The 22,429-nt window shown below is 36.8% G+C and overlaps 1 protein-coding gene across 1 annotated transcript in view; it reads right to left on the bottom strand.

Moving 5' to 3' along the window:
* UBR1 (ubiquitin protein ligase E3 component n-recognin 1) overlaps positions 1–22,429 on the bottom strand; it is a 141,880-nt gene that overhangs the window by 65,685 nt on the left and 53,766 nt on the right. The window contains exons 15-27 of the mRNA XM_008143048.3: positions 20,884–21,064; positions 18,411–18,472; positions 18,016–18,126; positions 17,255–17,320; positions 16,915–17,016; positions 11,953–12,016; positions 8,699–8,823; positions 6,720–6,772; positions 4,054–4,156; positions 3,544–3,592; positions 2,995–3,149; positions 992–1,091; positions 301–410 (exon numbers count right to left, since the gene is read on the bottom strand). Of these exons, the coding sequence (XP_008141270.2) occupies positions 301–410; positions 992–1,091; positions 2,995–3,149; positions 3,544–3,592; positions 4,054–4,156; positions 6,720–6,772; positions 8,699–8,823; positions 11,953–12,016; positions 16,915–17,016; positions 17,255–17,320; positions 18,016–18,126; positions 18,411–18,472; positions 20,884–21,064 (1,281 nt within the window). The remainder of the gene's footprint in view (positions 1–300; positions 411–991; positions 1,092–2,994; positions 3,150–3,543; positions 3,593–4,053; positions 4,157–6,719; positions 6,773–8,698; positions 8,824–11,952; positions 12,017–16,914; positions 17,017–17,254; positions 17,321–18,015; positions 18,127–18,410; positions 18,473–20,883; positions 21,065–22,429) is intronic.

The following is a 22,429-nucleotide window of genomic DNA, read 5'->3' as shown; positions in this document are numbered from 1 at the left end:
GGCAAGGAGAGGATTCTTTCTTTTTTTAATATATTTTTTATTGATTTAAAAGGGGAAGGGAGAGGGAGAGAGAGATAGAAACATTAATGATGAGAGAGAATCATTGATGGGCTACCTCCTGCACACCCCCTACTGGGGATTGAGTCCGCAACCTGGGCATGTGCCCTTGACTGGACTCGAAACTGGGACCTTTCAGTCCACAGGCTGACACTCTATCCACTGAGACAAACCGGCTAGGGGGCAAGCAGAGGATTCTTAAATAATTAAACCAAGTTTTAACCAGTTATTTTCCAGGTTTACCTGGAGTATCCATGTTATCATGTCCTTCTGGCCTTCTAACTGGGGAATTCCTTTCAGTTTTTCCAAAAGCATTTGTATATTCTGAGCATTCATGGCCGAACTTCCTAACCCTTTTTTAAAACACAAAAAGTACATGTCGCAAGTAAATAAACTGCTTCATAATTATGTATAAACTACAACTTATAGCCAGTATTATTCACATGGATAAGCAAATTTGCAATCAATCCCTTAAACACATTAAATTTTTAATGGAAGAATCTGCAATTACATGAATTACAAAGTACTGAATTAAACAACTTGAAAACTTGAATTTACTTAGGTATCTCTTGCTCACTGTCCCTTGGGGCTGATAAATGAAAGCTAATCTTACTGATCTGTCTCTTGCCTTCCTCCACATTTCTCATGTCTAGAAAAGTACTTAAATAAGAACCAAAGCTCCAAAAATATGAAAGTGGGAGCTGTTATATATATCCATAAACTAAATATCAATGATCTAAAAAAAACTGTGTTTAAATAGAAATAAGATGCTTTTCTCCTCTTGGTCTTATAAGCAATATCCCTGGAGTGTGCTTTGAAAAAACTCTTAATCAGGTAGCATTTAATAAAAATCTAATCTAAACTTAATTCTGTTCTTCTAGGTTGAAGACAATGCAAAAAGACCACCTTATCCTTCATTCAGACTAAAACATACTTGAAGCCTTGTGGTAGAAGTCAAAGGTCACTTCTTCCTCAGGAGCTTTCTGAAGCTGCTGCTTTTCTTCTAGTAATCCCAATGCCAGAATATGAAATGCCTACAGGAGAAATATAGGAGAAGATCTTTAAAATTGTGCTTCTTCGGGTAAATATATTTTATTTTATTTATTTATTTATTTATTTAATATATTTTATTGATTTTTCACAGAGAGGAAGGGAGAGGGATAGAGAGCTAGAAACATCGATGAGAGAGAGACATCGACCAGCTGCCTCCTGCACATCCCCCACCAGGGGATGTGCCTGCAACCAATGTACATGCCCTTGACCGGAATCGAACCTGGGACCTTCCAGTCCGCAGACCGACGCTCTATCCACTGAGCCAAACCGGTTTCGGCATGGTAAATATATTTTAAATGGATGAATAAAAATAAGCAATCTGATAGGTAAAAAAATGGGCAAAGGTTACAAACCAGAAGTTTACAGACAGAGAAATGATAAATACACATATGAAAAATGTTCAACCTCACTTAATAATAAAGAAGTGTGAGGTGAAGCAAGATCATCCTATTTTTCACCTACAAGAGTGGCAAAATTTTTTTTACCATTTATTAAAATACAAAACTGGCAAAGGTGTAGAGAGGCAGGCACTTTTCACCACACTGGTGATGGGAAAGTAAATTGATGTAACATTTTTGGAGGCCAATTTGACAATATCTATAAAAAATGTAAAGGTAAAGACCCAGTATACTAGGAATTAGCATGATAGATACACTCTCTTAACTATACAAAGATATTTATATAAGGATGCTCATTTTAGTGTTCTCTGTTATACAAAGACCTAAAAGCAACCTAATGTCTATTAATGGGAGACTGGTTAAATGAATTACAGATATCCCTACAATAGAATCTGTAGCTATTAAGATTGAAGTAGGCTTATATGCACTAATGTGGAATAATTTCCAGAAGATACAAACCCTTAACAATGCTTACTTCCTAGGAATAGCACTGAGAGTTAGGAAGAGAAATGTTAACTTTGATTTAAAATATATCTAGTATGGCATGAAATCTTTTTATTGCCATTTATTTACCACTGTTATAACAAAAATTAAGATACACATACAGTATGACAACATTTAGAGCCTTCAGGCCAACAATACTTAAGGAAAAAAGAAAATTTAGCCTAGATCTGTCTGTCATCAAGTCTTTATTACACTGTCTCTTCATGATACAAGTGAAATAAAAAAATATAGAAAATTATGACACAACAGTACATGGTACTTTATTATTAGCAGAAGCAGGCTTTAAATATCTATCTAACAATAGGGTAATATGCAAATTGGTTGGGATGCCGTCACATAATGACCGATTGGCAGGCTGCGTGCGCAGCAGGAGTGGGTGGGTGGGGATTTGTGCCGCCCAGGAAGTGAGGCTCGCGTCCCCACCCCTGGCAACGGGCCTGGGGACATGAGGCTCACATCCCCGCCCCTGGCTAAGGGCAAAGAGCAATATTAAAATATTTCCTCTAATTAATCCCCTTTTAATATGCACAAATTTTGTGCACTGGGCCACTAGTATGTGCGTGTGTGCGCGTGCGCGCGCGCGCGTGTGTGTGTGTGTGTGTGTGTGTGTATATATATGGTTCCCAGAGGTAAAAATCCTAAAAACATGATAATGTGTCACTAAGGAAATCTGTGCCACACCTAAGATTTTTTTTTTTTAAACATATTTTTGATTTCAAAGAGGAAGGGAAAGGGAGAGAAACATCAATAATGAGACAGAATCATTGATCTGCTGTCTCCTGCATGCCCCACTCTGGGGATCAAGCCCGCAACCCAAGCATGTGCCCCGACCAGGAATTGAACCATGACCTCCTGGTTCATAGGTCGATGCTCAACCACTGAGCCACATCGGCGGGGCACAACTAAGCTATTTTTAATGACTTCTGTGTTTCAGGTGCACTAGTTGTGGTTCTGACTCAAGTAATATTTCAGGTATACATACCATCTGGAGCATCCCTTCAGTCCACAAGTTAGAATCTGTGTCTAATGCCCGCTCAAATATGGTCCTGAGAATGTACATCATGACATCACAATTTAGAAGGTTAATCACTTTGCTGAAAGCAGGACAGAATTCAGGAGGTGGTGGTGGTGGTAATGCTATAGTAGATGGGAGATGGATGGCAGAAGAGACAAACAGGTACATTTTAATTTGGGTTATTCTACATGCTAAATTGCAAATGTCAAAATCATGTATTACATGCAAAAGCAACACAATTTTTATTACCTTTAAAGCACTAAAAACATTAATGTCAAGAGAAATATAAATCACTATGTCCACCACCCAAAATAAACTCCATTTGCTACAAATTTAAAATTATATCACCACTGAGGTGGGCCATATCTTAAAATGTGAACAAGAAACAAAGGGTTCTTTGAACTTGTATTAGTTGCCCACACTAAATAAACAAGAAAACAAACCACTATATACTCAGCTGATAATAAAACCACAGGAAATAGACAAAATGAGTCAATTCAGAATCTCACTTTTTACCTTCATCTTTGTTTTCTTGTTTTCTCTTTTTCTTCTGCATATGTTCAGCCTATATATTAAAAAAAGAAAAGAAAAAGAAGACAGTCTATCTTTAAATATACTGCTTGGCAAGCATGACACAAATGGAATACTTTGAAGCAAGCAGGAAAGTTCCACCAACCTACCAAAATATTTTATATACTGAAGTATGTATTCAAATGCTGCCTTGTTCCAGAAGCAAAATGGTTGTACTAGGAAATGCCTACAGGATGGGTAATATCCTTTCTCAAGAATTTAGTGCCTATTCTTTCAGTCAACAATATTTACTTATTGTCTATTTCTGGTATAATATAGAAAGTTTGAATATTGCCTGTATACTAGATAACATTATTGATTCCATTTTAATTTCTTGGGTGAGATAATGGCCTCTATTAATGAAAACCAGTATGAAACTACAGAAAACCCAGAAAATTTTCTGTAGAGTTAAAAAGCATTTTAGGTTTATTTTCTGAAGAGGATACCTTTTCCTACCTTGCTATGTTGTGTTTTGGAGTAATGATAAAAGTACATATTGAAGTCTTTCAATGATTCATCTTTTAGTTCATAAACTCCATGGCCTGATACACCTGGTTTCCTAAATAAATAGAAAATCCAGAGATGAACTGCAGTGGTCTTGAAGAATAGAATATAGACAAAATAAGAACCTAAAAAGTAATCTAAAAGTCAAAATCTAGCGGAAAAAAACATAATTATATCTCACTCTGGTGGCTTAAACTGAAATGACAAATTCATTCCAATATTAAAACTAAAAACATACACTGTATGCTCAAAGTCCTGATAACCGCTAAACTGTGTTTCAATTATAATTATGAAATTCAAACAAATCTAAGGAAGTTTATTTTATACTACATATAATTGATTCCACGATCTTTTTAAATTCTTAAGGATTCTTTTTTAGCCTCTGAAGCCTAAAGATTGTCTGTTCAACAAAAGCACATTGTATTATCTAAGGTCAAATCTAAAAATGGTAGTGAGACATCATGTGCTCAACAAGTTGTAGATAAAAAATATAGTGTTGAGTCCTCTATACAGCACTGTAAGGAGAAGCATCAAGGCCAAACGAAGTACACCATATTTGCTCTGCACTGTAACAACTTTTGTTTCTATCCATTTCTTAACTTAACTGTTTAACTGAACATTAGAGCATTTAAAAAGCTACATTCTATTTTTAAATTTTTGAAATTAGTAATATATCTATAAATACAATACTATAACAAGTAGAAATTTACTACCAGTATCAATCTTTAAAATTCTAAGAATTACTCCACTTATAATCTTACTAGAGGCCCGATGCACGAAATTCATGCACTTGCGGAGGGGGGGTGTCCTCAGCCTGGCCTGTGCCCTCTCATAGTGCCCCAAAGAGGTAGGCCAGAGCCACAGGCCCCGCCTCTGTGCCATGCGGAGCGGTGGGATCCCCAGGCATCGCTGCGCAAAGCCATGGGCCCCACCTATGCACCGCGCATGCAGCATCAAGCCTCCGCCCGGTGCGGCGGAGGCTTCTGAAAGGCCTGGTACCGGAGTGGACAGGCACCCAGCTCCCCCGTTTTTGATGGTCCGCAGCGGGATGTGAGCTCGCTGCCCCAGAGGCCCCTTCTGTGCCACAGCACAGCCATGGCGCAGACACTGAGCTCGCGCCGCCACTGGTGATGCAAGCTCAGCGTCCCGCCGGCCCAATCGGCCACCCCGGCCACCCCAAGTCCCGCCCCCCTGCGCCTCCTGGGCAATCGTGGGCATTGCGAAGGTACGGTCAATTTGCATATTTATCTATTATTAGGTAGGATTTCCATTTTATACATCTCAAAGAATCAAAGGATTGTAAAATACTGTTGTTTTTAAAATGTTTTTATTGATTTTAGAGAAAGAAGAAGGGCGAGGGGGAGAGAGAGGAACACTGATGTGAGAAAGAAACATCAATTGGTTGCCTCCTGTATGCACCTCGAATCCACAACCTGGGAATGTGCCCTGACTGGGAATCAAAACGGCAAACTTTTGGTGCATGGGATGGGATGACACTCAACTAACTGAACTATATTGGCCAACACATAAAATACTGTTTTAAATCTACTAGAGATTTTCATGTTCAGGATAAACAATTTTTCAACTTTGGGTGAAAATACTTACAACAGTTTAAGATGACTGTGTTTTACCTTAGGATAAAGATTTTCAACCTTTTTTAGCTCACGGCACACATAAAATAATAGCTAAAATTTGGCAGCACACCAAAAAATATATTTTTTGCCAATCTGACAAAAGAAATAGCATTATTTTGATTCATTTACACCAGACAGCTATTGTTGTATTGGCTGTTGTCATTTTTTATTAGATAAGAGGGAAAAGAGGTCAGTGCCCCTGAATAAATAGTTAGGTATTGCATGTTTTGAAAATTCTTGCAGGACACTTGTTGAAAATCGCTGCCTTAGGACAGTGGTCGGCAAACTCATTAGTCAACAGAACCAAATTTCAACAGTACAACGATTAAAATTTCTTTTGAGAGCCAAATTTTTTAAACTTAAACTTCTTCTAATGCCACTTCTTTAAAATAGACTCACCCAGGCCGTAGTATTTTGTGGAAGAGCCACACTCAAGGGGCCAAAGAGCTGCATGTGGCTCGTGAGCCGCAGTTTGCCGACCATGGCCTTAGGACAACTACTGCATGCCAATTTATGTGTGTGTGAGAAAACACTTCAAAATTGAATTAAAATATATAAATTTAAAATGGGTTGTGATTGAATCTGTCCCAAAATCAGGAAATACACAATTCTTTTTAAAAATAAACAAAAATAAACCTACTAAATAAGTCTAAAATTAATATGTAAAATGAAAATTTATAGAATAAGTTTACCATAAATAAGTCATGGTGTAGCTGATGGGAAAGACTATGGGTAAGGTTTCTTTGTTACATACTAAGTCATTTAATATCGCACAGATGGATATTTCTCATTCACCTGCTTAAAATACTCATTTCTTCAACAAACATATACTAAGTGCCTTCTATATGCTCCTTGTTCTCCTTCTAACACTTTATTCTAGTTCTTGGGAATTCAAGCAAGAATTTCAGAGCTTCTACAAAGTATCCAAAATACAAGACCAAAGATTGTCTACTCTCAGAATAAGCATAAACATTAAATACTTACTTAAATGTAGCTACTTTGTTTATAACATTCTCTAAGCCGGTTTCATTATTTTCCTGTTGAAACATAATTTTTGTTATTTTTACCTTCATATAATGACTTTTCTCTTACTGAGAAGTAGAATACATTTCAACATTCCTGAAGTACTTTATACCCAATAAGTAAAAGATCAATTTCCAATATAAAAAATTAGGTCAACACAATTAACTTTGTTTGGAAGGAACGATTTCTTAATAGACCTATGTATAAACTATTTAAGGAAGAAATTTTATCTAAGTTTGCCCTCATATGCATGTACACACACACATACACATACCCACACACACACACAAAACTAATAGTTCAAAGAAAAAGAACTTTATGTAGTACGTTCATTACCCACACCATTTAAATAAGCACATGCCCATGATGTACTAACTACTAAGATAAAGGTAACAAAATAAATGGGATCTACAGCAAAACACATATGTAAGTGTCCAAATGTATTCTGGCTTCCGCAATTATATATATTTTTTCTAATTGGCCTGAACTTTTCTTTGAACAAGGATTTTTTTTTATGAAGTCATTTAAAATCAGGTAAAGGACCTAGTCAAGATAATAAACTAAGATCATAGATTCCCATAGTCTTGCAAAAATTAAGAAAGACTCCTTTTAAAAAGTGTACTTGGGGTAAGCAGTAAAAAGTTAGATACACCTGAAGCATTTTTTTTTACAAAGTATGGTATGTATATTAATAGCAGTATGTGAAATTACTTTAAGTGGCACACATATATTTTAAAATTTTGAATAATTATTCACTTATTGTAATATGTATTCAAAAAATAATAATCCAGAACATCAAGCCTACTATTTCACTGATGTTATTGCTTAGAAAGATGCTAAGGAAAATGTAAGTTGATTTTAAAATGTATTCATAATTATAAAATTGGTGAAAGAATATGCAAAAATTATACAAGTGACATGCTAAATGGTTATAGTTTAAGAATTAGTTAACAGGAACTAAACTTATCAGGGTGATCACTTTGTAAGGTATATAAGTGTCTAATCTCACTATGTTGTATAACTGAAACTAACATAATATATGTCAACTGTAATTGGAAAATAAATTAATTTTTTAAAAAGTGAAACTGGAAAAAGATATAAATAAAAAGATACAAATTGGGGGTAGGAGGGTGACCAATAGTCAAAACTTATCTCTATTCTACTTCTCTGGAAAGCCCTAATAGTACAGATAAGTCTAATTCTCTTTTAAGAATCATTATTCTAATTCATAATTAAATCTCAAGGGAAAAAATATGAGACTCATAATCTTTAGAACTATTACTTAAATATCAGTATTTACAAAAACATAAATATCACCCATGGCAGACATGAAAATGCATCCCAGACCTCTGATTAGATGGACTACAGATACTAATAAAGGCCCACTCTGGGAGAAATTAAACGTTGTGTAGGCTACCAGTAATCTACGATGCATCTATCTAACCTTCCTTCCTTCTTTCTTTCATCTGGAGTCAGACTTGTATCACAGTCTGATGGCTCCCCACCAGCCTTACCCAGCTTCCTCACCATTTTCTCTCCTAGGCATTGTTCCTAATAAAATCTTAAATGTTTTGTCTTGACATCCACTTCTCAGAAGACTCAAACATACCCACACAAATAATCTCAATATTTTAAGTAGGGCCCCCCCCACACCTTTCCTCTGAAAAAGTCTTATTTTAAAGTAAACAAAAGGTCAAGGAGTTTCTTGCTCTAAAATGTCTCCTAAATAGCCATAATGTTTCTAAAATGTTTCCTAATGCCCAAAAGCCCTGACTTAAAAATTTATACCACTAAAGAATGAATGGTGATGGTTTTACATAGCAGAATTTGCTAAACAAATTTTCCTAAAACTTTGAAGTAGTTTCCAATTAGAGAATAAAGAAAAAAAACTGTCCATCCCATCCTGAGGTGAATGAAGCAAAAAACAAAATTGGTCTTACATTCTCAGGTAAATTTTTGGCAATGGCACTGTGTGGCATGGGTTCAATACAAAGCAAGTGAATAATTTCTCTCATTGTGACCTCTTCTTTGGTCACATTTCCCACTCCAGGTACATAACGCTCTCCTAATACAAACAATGAAAAAAAAAAAAAGTAAAACAATTAATTGCTTTCTATTTAAATCTCTTCCCACCAGGAGCACTTATAGACAGAACATTGCATTAAATTAAGTCCATGAGAGAGGGACTGAGAATTATTGGACATGTTCCTAAAACTGAACAAAAGTCTATATGCTAAAAGAAGGAGGAAGGAAAATGAAGAGATCTAAAAACACAGCCCTTCGCTTTCTTTTGCACACATATATACATATACATACACATACTCACACATTATAAACAAGGCCCCTCTATTAAATTAGCATGTGTTTCTAATCCAGAAAATAAGGCAGATGGCATTGAATGAGCAGTGGCCATCCTATCTAATAAAGAGGGAATATGAAAATTGACTGTCACATTGTAACGAGATGGCTGCGCCCACAGCAGAGGGATACCGTAACACAAGATGGCTGCGCCCACAGTGGAGGCCAAGTTCCTGTAACGAGCCTTAGCGAGCAATCTGCAAGGACCTGAGGCTGCGTGGCAATGGGCCGGGGCAGGGGACCTGAGGCTGTGCCCCTGCCTGGTGGGGCTTGACAGGGGACCTCAGGCCGCGCCCCCCGCCCCAGCAGGGCTTGACGGGGGACCTCAGGCCGTGTCCCTGCCCCAGCGCTGGGCTGGGGTACCTCAGGCCACACCCCTACCCCGGGCCATGTGACCTGAGGCTGCACCCCCCCACCTGGCAGGGCTTGACAGGGGACCTCAGGCGTGCCCCCATCCAGCGGGTCTTGATGGGGAGGGGGCCTCAGGCTGCGCCCTCCACCCTGGTGCCAGGCTGGGAGACCTCAGGCTGCGCCCCCTACCCCAGCGCTGGGCCAGGGGACCTGAGCCCGTGCCCCCCGCCTGGTGGGGCTTGACAGGGACCTCAAAGTGTGCCCCCTAACCGGCCCAGGTCAGGGGACCTCAGACTGCGCACCCCTCCCCAGCGCCAGGCTGGGGGACCTGAGGCTGTGCCCCCAACCTGGCAGGGCTTGACAGGGGACCTCAGGCCATCCCCCCTGGCCCAGGCCAGGGGACCTCAAGGCGTACCCCCCCCCCCTCCGACCCGGGCCAGGCGACTGAGGCCGTGCCCCACATCCGGCAGGGCTTGATGGGGATGGAGCCGACAAGGTCTGGATCTAGCCCAATGGGGATGGGGCTGGCCGAGTCTGGGTCTTGCGTGATTTCGAGGCGCACGTGGGTGGGCGGGAACTTGACTCTGGTTCCCGTGGCGCACCCCAGACTCTGAGAGGAGGAATATTTTCATATACATTTTACTAATTTTCTTTCATCTCTGACACTTCTATTATAGAGAAAGGGCAAATAGCAATATTAAAATATTTCCTCTCATTAATTCCCTTTTATTGTGCACGAATTTTGTGCATCGGGTCCCTAGTCATTGAATAATAGCTTTTATTTCAAGATCTTCCTCAATTTTGTCTTTGTTATTTATGAAAGAACAAAATGAAAACTGAAAAACAAAATACTTAAAAATGTCTTTATGAATTAAATGACAAAACAGTAATATGTATCAGGAATGAGTGGTATTGCTAAAATGCCCACATGATCAGGTTTCCATTTTGCATCTCAATAAACTACCAAATGGAGAGAAAATGCTTAAATTAACAAGAACTTCATTGGTGTTAATAGCATCTAATTCCCATTGCCTCAAGAAGGCTTACCATATCTGGCCATATGTCACCACTGATTTTCAATAGTATATCATGTGTAAAAAGTCCAATGATATCTACAAGAAGGTTATTAAAAAGACAGTAACCCTTTGCCTAACAGAATTGATGAATTCTACAAATTAGCCAGAGAATGACTTTTTGTTAAATGAATTCATTTCCAACAGACTTAATCCCTTTTATATTTGTAAAGCATCTTGTAATTTTCTTTATTTTTCTTCACCAAAAACAGTATCCCCTAAAATTTTAGTTCTAAAAGGAACCATCGAAATCATATAGACTACCTTCATTTTACAAATCACGAATTTGAGATCCAAAGAATGTAAATGGCATGTTCTTGATAGTTGATAGCAAGGCCAAGATGAGGTCTTTTGATTCCTAATTTGAATCTTTTTCTACTTTTTAAAAAATGTTTTTTCCATTATAAGATCAGAGATTTTATATGCTTTTGTAAAAATACTGACTCCTCAAATTAATGAATTTAGGAATATACTAGTATTAACTAAAAATCAAATCACATAGGAGAAAAAAACCCCAATAGATTTGACTAAAAATAATAAAAGCAAAACAGAAGCAATAATAAATTAGTAATAATATAAAACAGCAAAAATATAGTATAGTATTAGAATTTTTTAAAGCACTCCAAGAGTACAAAAATTCCCCTCAAGTTTTTATAACCTAATAAAGTATATCATTAACTTTAAAAATCTTTTACACATTTTAATTTGTCCATTTTTTTCATCAGTTTCTAATGGAATATTCTGGACAAGAAGAGTTAGTACCTGAAAGATTTACATATCACTTAGCAATAAAGGCTTACTACATTTCCTGCTGAGATAAAGCAGCTAGTCTAGCAACTAGCTCTAACAAACAAATGAAATGAACCCATGTTTTCAGATTTAGCTACTGGCTAGAATCACCCGGAACTATTAATACAAAGCAGAGTCTGCTGCACTAAAGAAAGAAACAAGAGCCAGAATGAGAAGTTAAGGACTTTTCCTTAGCTAGTAAAATCAACAGTCTATAACATAGAACATACAAAAGTAAGTGTGGCCAATATTTTCACAAAGTAATTTAACAGAATGACACAATAAAAATATATTTTACTTAGACCTATGTTACAATGAAATTTCATATCTATAGAAAATTTTCAGCATTCAGCATAGTTATTTTTCACCTACATTTCTATCTATGATAAATATCCCTGACCTCTATAAAAAAGTCCAAACAATTACAAATTAGATATTAGAAAGTAAAGATGTAACAGCTGTGCTTTTTTAAAAGGTGGGTTTCTAAACATATTAATCACATTACTATACATTCTAGGCTATATTTGGGAGGCGAGTAAAATGGTAAATTATAGCTCTTATTAATGTTCTCTCTAAAAAGTAACCCAACCCATATGCTATTTCAAAACATGTTTTAATCTTACCCACAATATAGATGAGGATTTGAAGCATTTCTTCTATTAATGTATTATATTGTTTAATCAAATCCTATAGAATCAAAAAATAATAAATTAGTTGTATAAGAACCAAAAACCTTCACACAACATATATTTCTGCATCACCCTCATGGTCCCTCTAAGTCCAGTATTTTCTTTCAGCCACACAATAGAAAATTATGAGGTTAATAATTCTCTTTTTGACATCAAATTCAACAAAGTTCATAGTATCTGGCATGTAACAAGAAAATAGATAATAACTGCTAAATAGTATTATTGTGTTACTTATTCCCCTCATAACCTTAAGTCAACAAACTAATTCTAATCTTTAACTTTTCCTCTACTACAGGCTTCCTTCTTACCTGGGTTGGTAAGGCAGTGGCTTCAAATAGGTACCTAACAATTATGGTGAGAGTACCTTTCCATAACACAGTTCTCATTAAGCACTATTGGAAATTATTTATTTATTTTCACTAAGTATAAAATATGACTAAAAATTAGTTTTGTATTTTATATCCTATACATGGCCCTTTGCAAGTGACTTCTAATCTGAAAGAATAAAATAATGTGATTTATAAATTCAAAGTAGTCAAGAGCTACTTTAAAAGCTATCAAATATTAAAACAATGAAGATGTGAGAAAATTCCATGAGACAAATTATAAACTGTGAAAAATGTAGCAAATACAATAAATAAATAATACCCTTATTAAATAAGGAACTTTTACAAAAACAGAAAAGGGGCAAAGGACAGGAACAGATAATTCACTACAAAAGGGGAGAAAAGCCAATAATCATGAAAACATGATCACCTCACTGATAATTCAAAAACTACAAATGAAAATGAAACACCACCTTTCATCTAAAAGATCAACAAAATTAAAAATACCAGTGCCAGCTGTCCCAGTACAAGGATCCAGTAACAATATATGCAAAATGGTAACCAAGGGATATTACTGGTTATCTATTACTTGCTCTTTTGTGGAGCGTGATTTGCTTGTCTTCTCCCAAGCATCTAACCCAGTGATGAGCAACCTATAGCCAGTGGGCAAAATCCAGCCCAAAGCCTATTTTTCTATGGCCTAAGCAGCTAGGAATGATTTAAAAAAACAACAACATGGGCAATCGACTGTATGATAAGGAACACGAGTGTTGAGCCTCAATTAAGTAACATGATATAACAATAAAATGCATTCTTTTTCTTAGTAAACTTACACTACAAAACTCAATTATTATTATTACTAGAGGCCCAGTGCATGAAATTTGTGCACTCAGAGAGGGGCAGTCCCTCAGCCCAGCCTGCGCCCTCTTGCAGTCCAAGCATCCTAGGGGTATGTCTGACTGACGGCTTAGGCTCGCTCCCCGCTGGCAGTCGAACATCCTTAGCACTGCTGCCACCACTGCTGCACTTGCCAGCCATGAGCCTGGCTTCTGGTTGAATGATGCTCCCCCTGTGGGAGCGCACTGACCACCAGGGGAAAGCTCCTGCATTGAGTGTCTGCCCCCGGTGGTCAGTGAGCATCATAGTGATCGGTCATTCCACTGTTCAGTCAATTTGCATATTAGCCTTTCATTATATAGGGTATTTTTAATTTCATCAACAAAAATTGTGGAAATTTATTTTCTGTTTAAGTACCTACTTATACTCAATTTGGCCTCTGGGCTCACAAATAATTGGAGTTATTGTTAAAAAGGAACCAATTACTATTTCACCAATTTTAGCTTAATTTATATGTAATTTAAGTATGCTATTTTGTGGTATCATTTTTGAAATTCATATTTATTCACCACACACAGGTTTTCTCTTTTTTTTTCATTATTGTTACTGTTTTTCATTTTCAAAGGCAGCTCACATTTTGAGGTTTGGCAGCTTGTTTTTGGTGGGTGCCAAATTATGTGCAGTGTGGTGTTAAAAGGTAATTTAGATCATCTAAATATATGCTTCAATAAATACAATTTAGAAAGGCCAAAAAATTTTTTTAAATGCCCCTACAGATGTATGTACTGCTAGAGAAATCTTAAATCAAAGTAACTTTTCTGAAAGCAATATGACAAAATACATGAAGAATCTTAAGAAAAAGCACACACTAGCCCTGTGCATGTAACTCAGCTAGTTACAGCATCCTCCCAATATGCCAAGGTACGGTTTTGATCTACAGTCAGGGCACATATAAGAATTAAACAATCGTCCAGCCAGTGTGGCTCAGTCGTTGAGTGTTGACCCATGAACCAGGAGATGGCGGTTGGATTCCCATTCAGGGCACATGCCCAGGTTGCAGGCTTGATCCCCAGTAAGGAGTATGGAGGAGGAGAGCCGATCAATGATTCTCTCTCAAAATTGATGGTTCTCTCTCTCTCTCTCTCCCTGTCCCTTCCTCTCTCTGAAATCAATAAAAACATATTTAGGAAAAAAAAAAGAATCAACCAATGAATGCATAAATAAGTGGAACAACAAACAGATGTCTGTCTCTCTCTCTCTCTTTCACTTACTCTCTCCCTTCATCTCTAAAATTAATAAAGAAAATTTAAAAAATATTTTTATTGATTTCAGAGAGGAAGGGATAGGGAGAGAGATAGAAACATCAATGATGATAGAGAACCTTTGATTGGCTGCCTTCTGCACACCCCACATTGGAGATTGAGCCCACAACCTGGGCATGTGCCCTTGACTGAAATCGAACCTGGGACCCTTCAGTCCACAGGCCAATGCTCTATCCACTGAGCCAAACCGGCCAGTGCAATTAAAAAAAAAAAAAAAAGGCACACTGTTTTGTCCAGCAAATCTACTTCAAATAATTTATCTTAAGCCCTAGCTGGTTTGGCTCAGTGGATAGAGCATCAGCCTGCAGACCAAAGGGTCCTGGGTTCAATTCCAATCAAGGTTACATACCTTGGTTGCAGGCTTCTCCCTTACCTGGGCTCTGGTCAGGTGCATGCAGGAGGCAACCAATAGATGTGTTTCTCTCACATTGATGTTTCTCTCTGTCTTTCCCTCTCTCTTCCACTCTCTCTAAAAATCAATGGAAATATCCTTGGGTGAGGATTAAAAAAATTAATCTATATATATAAAAGCCTAAGCAACCGAATGATAGAACAACTGGTCGATAGGTCACTATGACACGCACTGACCACTAGGGGGCAGACACTCAACACAGGAGCTGCCCTCTGGGTGCTCAGTGCGCTCCCATGGCCGGCCAACCTCCCACTATCTCTCCCTTGGCCGGCCGCGCCCCCCCCCAATCATCCCCAATCACCAACCAGGCCGAGGGACCCCACCTGTGCATGAATTTGTGCACCAGGCCTCTAGTAATAATAATAATTAGGCAAGTGTTTAAACCTTGAGGTACAGAGATGTTTATGAGACTAAAAACCTCTTCAGCAATAAGGAACTAAAATAGCAATTTCGAACCTTTTTCATCTCATAAACTAATTACTAATATTCTGTGGTACAATAAAAAAAATGTATTTTTACCTATCTGACAAAAAAATAGGTATAATTTTGCAGGATTTAAAAATAATAATAATAAAAAATAATAGTAATTATCTACTTTTTTGCTCCAAAGTGACTTTTTTAAAAAATCAGGTACATGCCCGGCTGGCATGGCTCAGTGGTTGAGCCTCGACCTATGAACCAGGAGGTCAGGGTTTGATTCCTGGTCAGGGCACATGCCTGGGTTGCAGGCTCAATCCCAGTAGGGGGCGTGCAGGAGGCAGCTGATCCATGATTCTCATCATTAACGTTTCAATCCCTCTCTTCCTTCCTGTCTGAAATCAATAAAAATGTATTTTTTAAAAAAATCAGGTACCTATAGTTGTAATAAGGATTTCTGGTACCAAGAATTAACCAATCACATGCAACCTTATCATGTGACGTGACCAATAATATGCAATTCTATTATATGACCTATATATTTATGGTTCAAGACAGGACATTTATACCAGATTGCTATTGTTGTGTTGGCTGTCGTCATTTTTTTATTTGACAATGTAGGGAAAAGAGGTCAGTGTCCCTAACAAAATAGTCAGGTCAGGTATTACATGTTTTAAAAATTCTTGCAGCACACCGGTTGAAAATCACTGGACTAAAGTATAATGCATTCATATATCACCATTAACCCTTTGCACTCGCTTGCTTTTTTCTCGATTCCTTTATTCTACTCGGGATTTAATTTTTTAAATACCCCAGATTTTACAAAGCGCGGCAGTAGAATAAAAAACTGGAGTTTCTTTTCATACAAACTTACTTATTTGGATTTTTTTATATTTCAAATTATCGATACATTCAAAGAGTAATTTGCACTCGACATCCAAGTGCAAAAGGTTAAAAGGATGATGTAAAAAAATGACATAGTTGTATATTTATTTAGTAAAAACAAAAAGCCCATTGCAATATTTTATTAAGTACAGGAAGCAAATTATAAAATAGTACATACAAAATGATCCAATTTTTGTTTTAAAAACAAACAAGACACCAAAACTTTAAAAGTGACCAATTCTAGGATATAATGTTTCATGTGATTTTTTTTCTTCATTTAAAAAAAATCTTTATGTTCTAATTTTTGCAGGGTAAAAAGAGTCTATGTGGATCTATATGTAAGAATATATGTATGTATCTGCTTTTTGCAGATAGAGATAAAAAATAACAATCTTAAATATGATTAAAATAGTTAACAATAACATTTTTAAAAATATATTTTTTAATGATTTTTTACAGAGAGGAAGGGAGAGGTATGGAGAGTTAGAAATATCGATGAGAGAGAAACATCGATCAGCTGTCTCCTGCACACCCCCTACTGGGGATGTGCCCGCAACCAAGGTACATGCCCTTGACTGGAATCGAACCTGCGACCCTTCAGTCCGCAGGCCAACACTCTATCCACTGAGCCAAACTGGTTAGGGCAACAATAACATTTTATTTGGAATTATTTCACATCTCAGTTTCTGTTGCTTACCTGGTCATTTGTAGATATGGTCTTGTTAAAAGCATCAGCAAGTTCATACCTCTGAAGTATCAGTAATAAGAACTTGTTGGGATCCATTAAAGATGCACCAATCTGTGAAAGACACAGAGCATCACAGTTCATGTGTATTAAATGGGAAAAATTTTGCCTCCAAATAGTACCGTCAGAAAAATTATAAAGTAAATCTGCAGAAGAAAATGTAGTAGTTCCTTCTATTTCTATGATATCATATTTTAAAAGAGAGAAAAATTTAACTTAAAAATAATTACAATATCTTCTCTTATTACAAGGAATCTAAGAAGGAAGGTTAAGATGTAATTTAAATAGGTACCTGAAGCATGATGATATCTTTATCATACATTTCTTCTCTGCACTTAACATCCTGGTAATAAAACACCTATAAAATAAAAGGTAGAATAGAAGCTACAAGAATTATTTTATCTCAAACAGAATTTTCAACAAAAACTATTCTTAAAACTTTCTTTAAACTAGGAATTCCAAGAACTCTTTAGTGGCAAAACATAAATTGTAAATCTATAAAACATTTTAAGGGATTTGTGAGGATAAGGCGAGAAAATGTGGTATGAAAATATTTCAGAGTTTAAAAATGCTTTATATTAATTAGTACTCTTGACATGTGTAGTAAAAAAATTTAATACCCACTTCAATAAAAGTAAACCAATATAATTAATCATAACACCATTTTTCTCCCAAGTGTGATATATTTACAATTTCTATTTCCCCACCTTTTAGGAAATGGCACTTCTCTTTATGTGCTCTAAAACAGAAGGTGGCCTTCAATTAAGACAGGTGGTAGGAAGGCTACTGGTCCCCAAGCAAGGTGATCTTTAGAAAAGACCTATGTTTAATGGGCAGGTTTCTGGTGATACTACTGGCTGTCAACTGATCTAGCCACTTAATAGGATAAAAGTAGAAATGTCTACATGGTCACTAGAACTTTCATTTCTGACTTTATACAAGAAAACAGAAAGCAAATACTCCAGGGACACAAGGTAAACTGATGTTTGTTGTTTTTTTTTTAAATCAGAAAATGAACACATTCACAAATATGAATAATTAGCCTTGCCATACCTGGCTAATGAGAGAGAGCCCATTTCTTCGCCACATCTCAGCAACAACCTGGGCAACTAATACCAGACAACGTAAAGGAAATTCTACTAGTGCCTCCACTTGAAAGTCCTTCTGAAACAGAGTGAGGTCAATTTCATTATTTCTCAGAAGGCTTGGATGTGTCTCACAGTTATAGCAGTATATATTCTTCAGTATTCTTATCGGTAAAATAAAAGGGCTTGAATTAGATGACTAAATCCCTATGATTCAGATTTCAATGTACTACACATAGATTTAAAATTACTAAATGGGAATTATTCATGTGGGTTTCAAAATATTATTTTTCTTCCCATTCATCAACCAAGAGGTATTTAAAATAGGATCTAAGCAAGTCAACACTTAATATAGGCACTTACAAAAGGCACAAATTCATGCAGTCTTGTAACACCGCCCAACCTGCTTAAACGCACATGGAGACCTAATGGTTAAAAAATAAAAGGAGAAAAATTAAAAAGAAATTTGATTAAATTTGATTCTTAATCAACTCATCAAATTTGGAAATTTGTGAAATTTAAAAATGCCATTTATTGAGTTTAAAAATGACACCTCAAAATATAAACTTTTGATTTCTAATTTTGAAAGTATTACTAATACATTTAAGTTCCTATACTGTGCAAGGTATGCTTATACATTATATAAAAATAATATGTTGCTTATAAAGACATGCTTATTTTTCAATTAACCAAGCATCAAAAGAAACAACCTAGATCTAAGTCTTTTTTTATAAAAATAGAAGTGACATAAAATGACATGTCCATTATATAACATGCCAAAAATAACTAAAAGTGAATCAACAATCTAAACTCAGGAGTTAAAATTATAAAACTCTTAGAAGAAAACATAGATAAAAGGCTCCAAGACATTGGATTCAGCAATAATTTCTTAACTATGACATCGAAAGCACAGGTAACCAAAGGAAAAATAAATTATAGACTATATCAAAAGTAAGACCTTTTGTGTATCAAAGGACACTATCAACATAGTGAAAAGGCAATCCAGAGAACGGGAGAAAATATTTGCAAATCATGCATCTAATAAGCAGTTAACATACAGAATATATTAAGAACTCCAACAACCCAACAACAAAAGATCTGATTAATGCCCGGCTGGTGTGGTTCAGTGGTTGGGCATCGACCTATGAACCAGGAGGTCACAGTTGGACTCCAGGTTGGGGCACATGCCTGGTTTGTGGGCTCAATCCCCAGTAGAGGGTGTGCAGGAGGCAGTCGATCAATGATTCTCTTGTATCAATGATGTTTCTGTCTCTCTCTCTCTCCCTCTCCCTTCCTCTTTCTGAAATCAATAAAAACATATTTTTTTAAAAAATAGACCAAGGACTTGAATAGATATTTCTCCAAAGATATACACATGGCCAATAAGCATAGAAAAAGATACTCAGTATTACAAATCACTAAAGAAATGCAAATCAAGGCCACAATGAGATATCATTTCACACTCACTAGGATGGCTATTAAAAAAACAAAAAGAAAATAAGTGTTGATGAGGATGTGGAGAAGCTGGAATCCTTGTGCATTGCTCATCCTATATAATAAGCCTATATAATAAAAGGCCAATATGCAAATAGACCGAACGTGGAACAACCGGTTGCTATGATGCACACTGACCACCAGGGGGCACACACTCAACGCAGGAGCCCTGAGCCAGACTCCCCGAGGACTCCCGGACTGCAAGAGGGTGCAGGCCAGGCTGAAGGACTCCCCCTGCCCCCCCAAGTGCACAAATTTTGTGCATCGGGCCTCTAGTAGGAATATAAAATGGTGTAGCTGCCATGAAAAGCAGTATGACAGTTCCTCAAAAAAAATTAAAGAGGAGAATTATCTTAAAATCCAATAATTCTACTTATAGGTATATACCCAAAGAACTGAAAACAGGACTCAAACGGATATTTGTACACTCATGTTCATACCAACATTATTCACAATAACCAAAAGGTGGAAACAACACGAATGGATAAATAGATAAACAAAATGTGACATATACATATTATAGAATATTACTCAACTTCAGAAAGGAAGAAAATTCTGATACATGCTACCACACAGATAAACTTTGAGGATATTATGCTAAGTGAAATAAGTCAGTTATAAAAGAAGATGTGTATGATTACACTCACATGAGGTACCTATAATAATAAAGTTAAAGAGACAGAAAGTAGAATAGTGGCTGCCAGGAAGTGCAGGGAGTAGAAAATGAAGAGTTATGTTGAATGGGTACAGAATTTGAACTTGGGAATATAAAAAATATTCTGGAGATAGATATTGGTGATGCTGCATAAAACAATGTATTTAATGCCACAGAACTAAACACTTAAAATGGTAAATTTTATGTTATGTATATTTTAACACAGTTATAAAGTTGTTTCAAAAAACAACAACAACCCTGACAGAGCCAGTTTACATAGAAATGCAAATCAAAGAATGAATAAAGGAAATCTATGATCTTTCTTTTGGTGGTGAAAGAAACAGTGACACCAACACTTGTACAATTTGGCAGAAAAGAGATTAAAAACCAGCAACAAGATTTTACTATATTGAGATTTGGGCGGGAGATGAGTTATCAAGTTAGTCTTTAAGTGTGTACTATAAGATCCATTAATTGACCAAAATTACAAAAGGCCTAGGAAAACAAGCATCCTTAGATGTTTAGTGACAGCTCTTTGAAGGACAGTGACAGATCTTAATTGCAGTATCTGATCTGAGTATGCCTATACATACTCAGCATAGAACAAAAATAGGTATGATTCTAGTACTCTGAATACCTAGGAAACAAAGCTGACAGAAACAAAGCAAAAAACAAACTAGCACTCACCAGCAAGAGTCCTAGAGAGTGGAAGATGTATGCTTACGAGATCTTCAGATACTCTGTAGGACTTAGTTTCCAAAGTGTGACCACACAATTGTACTACCGTCTTGCTACTAGACATAAAACTTGTACTACACCTCATCACAGCTTTGTGACATTCTTTATAAGCCACTAGTAAGAGTTCTTCCTAGAAGAAAAATGCAAATAAATTGACAAATTATCTACTTTACCACATTATTCAATAAATAGTTGCTAAGTACAAGCACAAAATTATTCTATGTATTACTAGGGCTACCTCCACAGGATCTGTAAACCAGTAGGAAATATAAGACAGAGGCACATGCCCGTGCACATGCACACACAATCAATATGAAAAATTGTACTAGCAAGTACCATGTAAATGATAGAAACTATTCCACTAAGGGAAGGGGGGGAAGCATCATAAACAACTGGGAAGACATATTGTGAAAGCAAATTTTGAGTGGGATCTAAAGAATAAGCAGAATGTAAAGATAAAGAAAAGATGAGAAAACGATGGCATTGTAAGCAAAGATACAAAATAAACAAAGAAATAACGAAGAATACACCTCCTGTTCAGGCAACAGAAAGGAATAAAAACTAGAAAAATCCAAGGTTTTGTTGATGGAATTAATGAGCAACTAAAGTGGAAATATGCCTTCGTATTGGCATGTGAATACATTGATGGTATCTGAAGTATAATAATATACACAACTCACTGCTTCAAGAATTAATGGGTGTCAATAGAGTAGAGAGTAATGTTAGAACCAATGAAAGCAGTAGGAAGATTACTACAAAGTCTAAGTGTAAGGTGATAAGGGTCTCAACTAGAGTGGAAGTAGTCAGGGCAAAAAAGAATGAACCCAAAAGAAATGTTAGGATTATAAAATAAATTTAGGATAAGGAAAATTCAAATTAGGGTGAGTATGGCAGAGAGAGAAGTCAAAGGTCACTTTTTTGTTGTTGTCACTAATCCTTAACCGACTATATTTTTCCATTGATTTTTCAAGTGGAAGGGAGGGAGAGAGACAGAGAGAGAAACATCGATGTGAGAGAGACACATTGATTGGTTGCTTCCTGCACCTGCCCCAAAAGCTCACTTTTTAAGACAGCGTTTCTCAAACTGATTTTATCTTAAAAAAGGAATACTATCCTATCTAATAAAAGAGTAATATGCAAATTAACCACCACTCTGCTACACCAACAAGCCACGCCCACCAGCCAATCAGGAGCGACTATGCAAATCAACCCAACCAAGATGGCAGTTGGCCACAGAGTGAGCAGGAGGCTTGGGTTTCCCCGGCGATGGAGGAAGCCAAGCTTTCTGCCCACTCTGGCAGGCCTTGGACTCCTCTCAAGGCTACAAAGTTTCAATTATAGAAGATAAATAAATCCCAACAAAAATGGCAGCAGCCACAGAACTGAAGAGAGCAGGAGGCTTGAGTTGCCCCCGGCGATGGGGGAAGCCAAGCTTCTGCAGCCCTGGCCTGCCTTGGCCTTAGTTCAAGGCTACAAAGTTTCAATTGTAGAAGAT

Source organism: Eptesicus fuscus, chromosome 5 (genome assembly GCF_027574615.1).
Source record: "Eptesicus fuscus isolate TK198812 chromosome 5, DD_ASM_mEF_20220401, whole genome shotgun sequence".
NCBI classification, from domain to species: Eukaryota; Metazoa; Chordata; class Mammalia; order Chiroptera; family Vespertilionidae; genus Eptesicus; species Eptesicus fuscus.
Note: the sequence above shows the minus strand (reverse complement) of the source record. Positions and strands in the feature narration are given on the sequence as shown.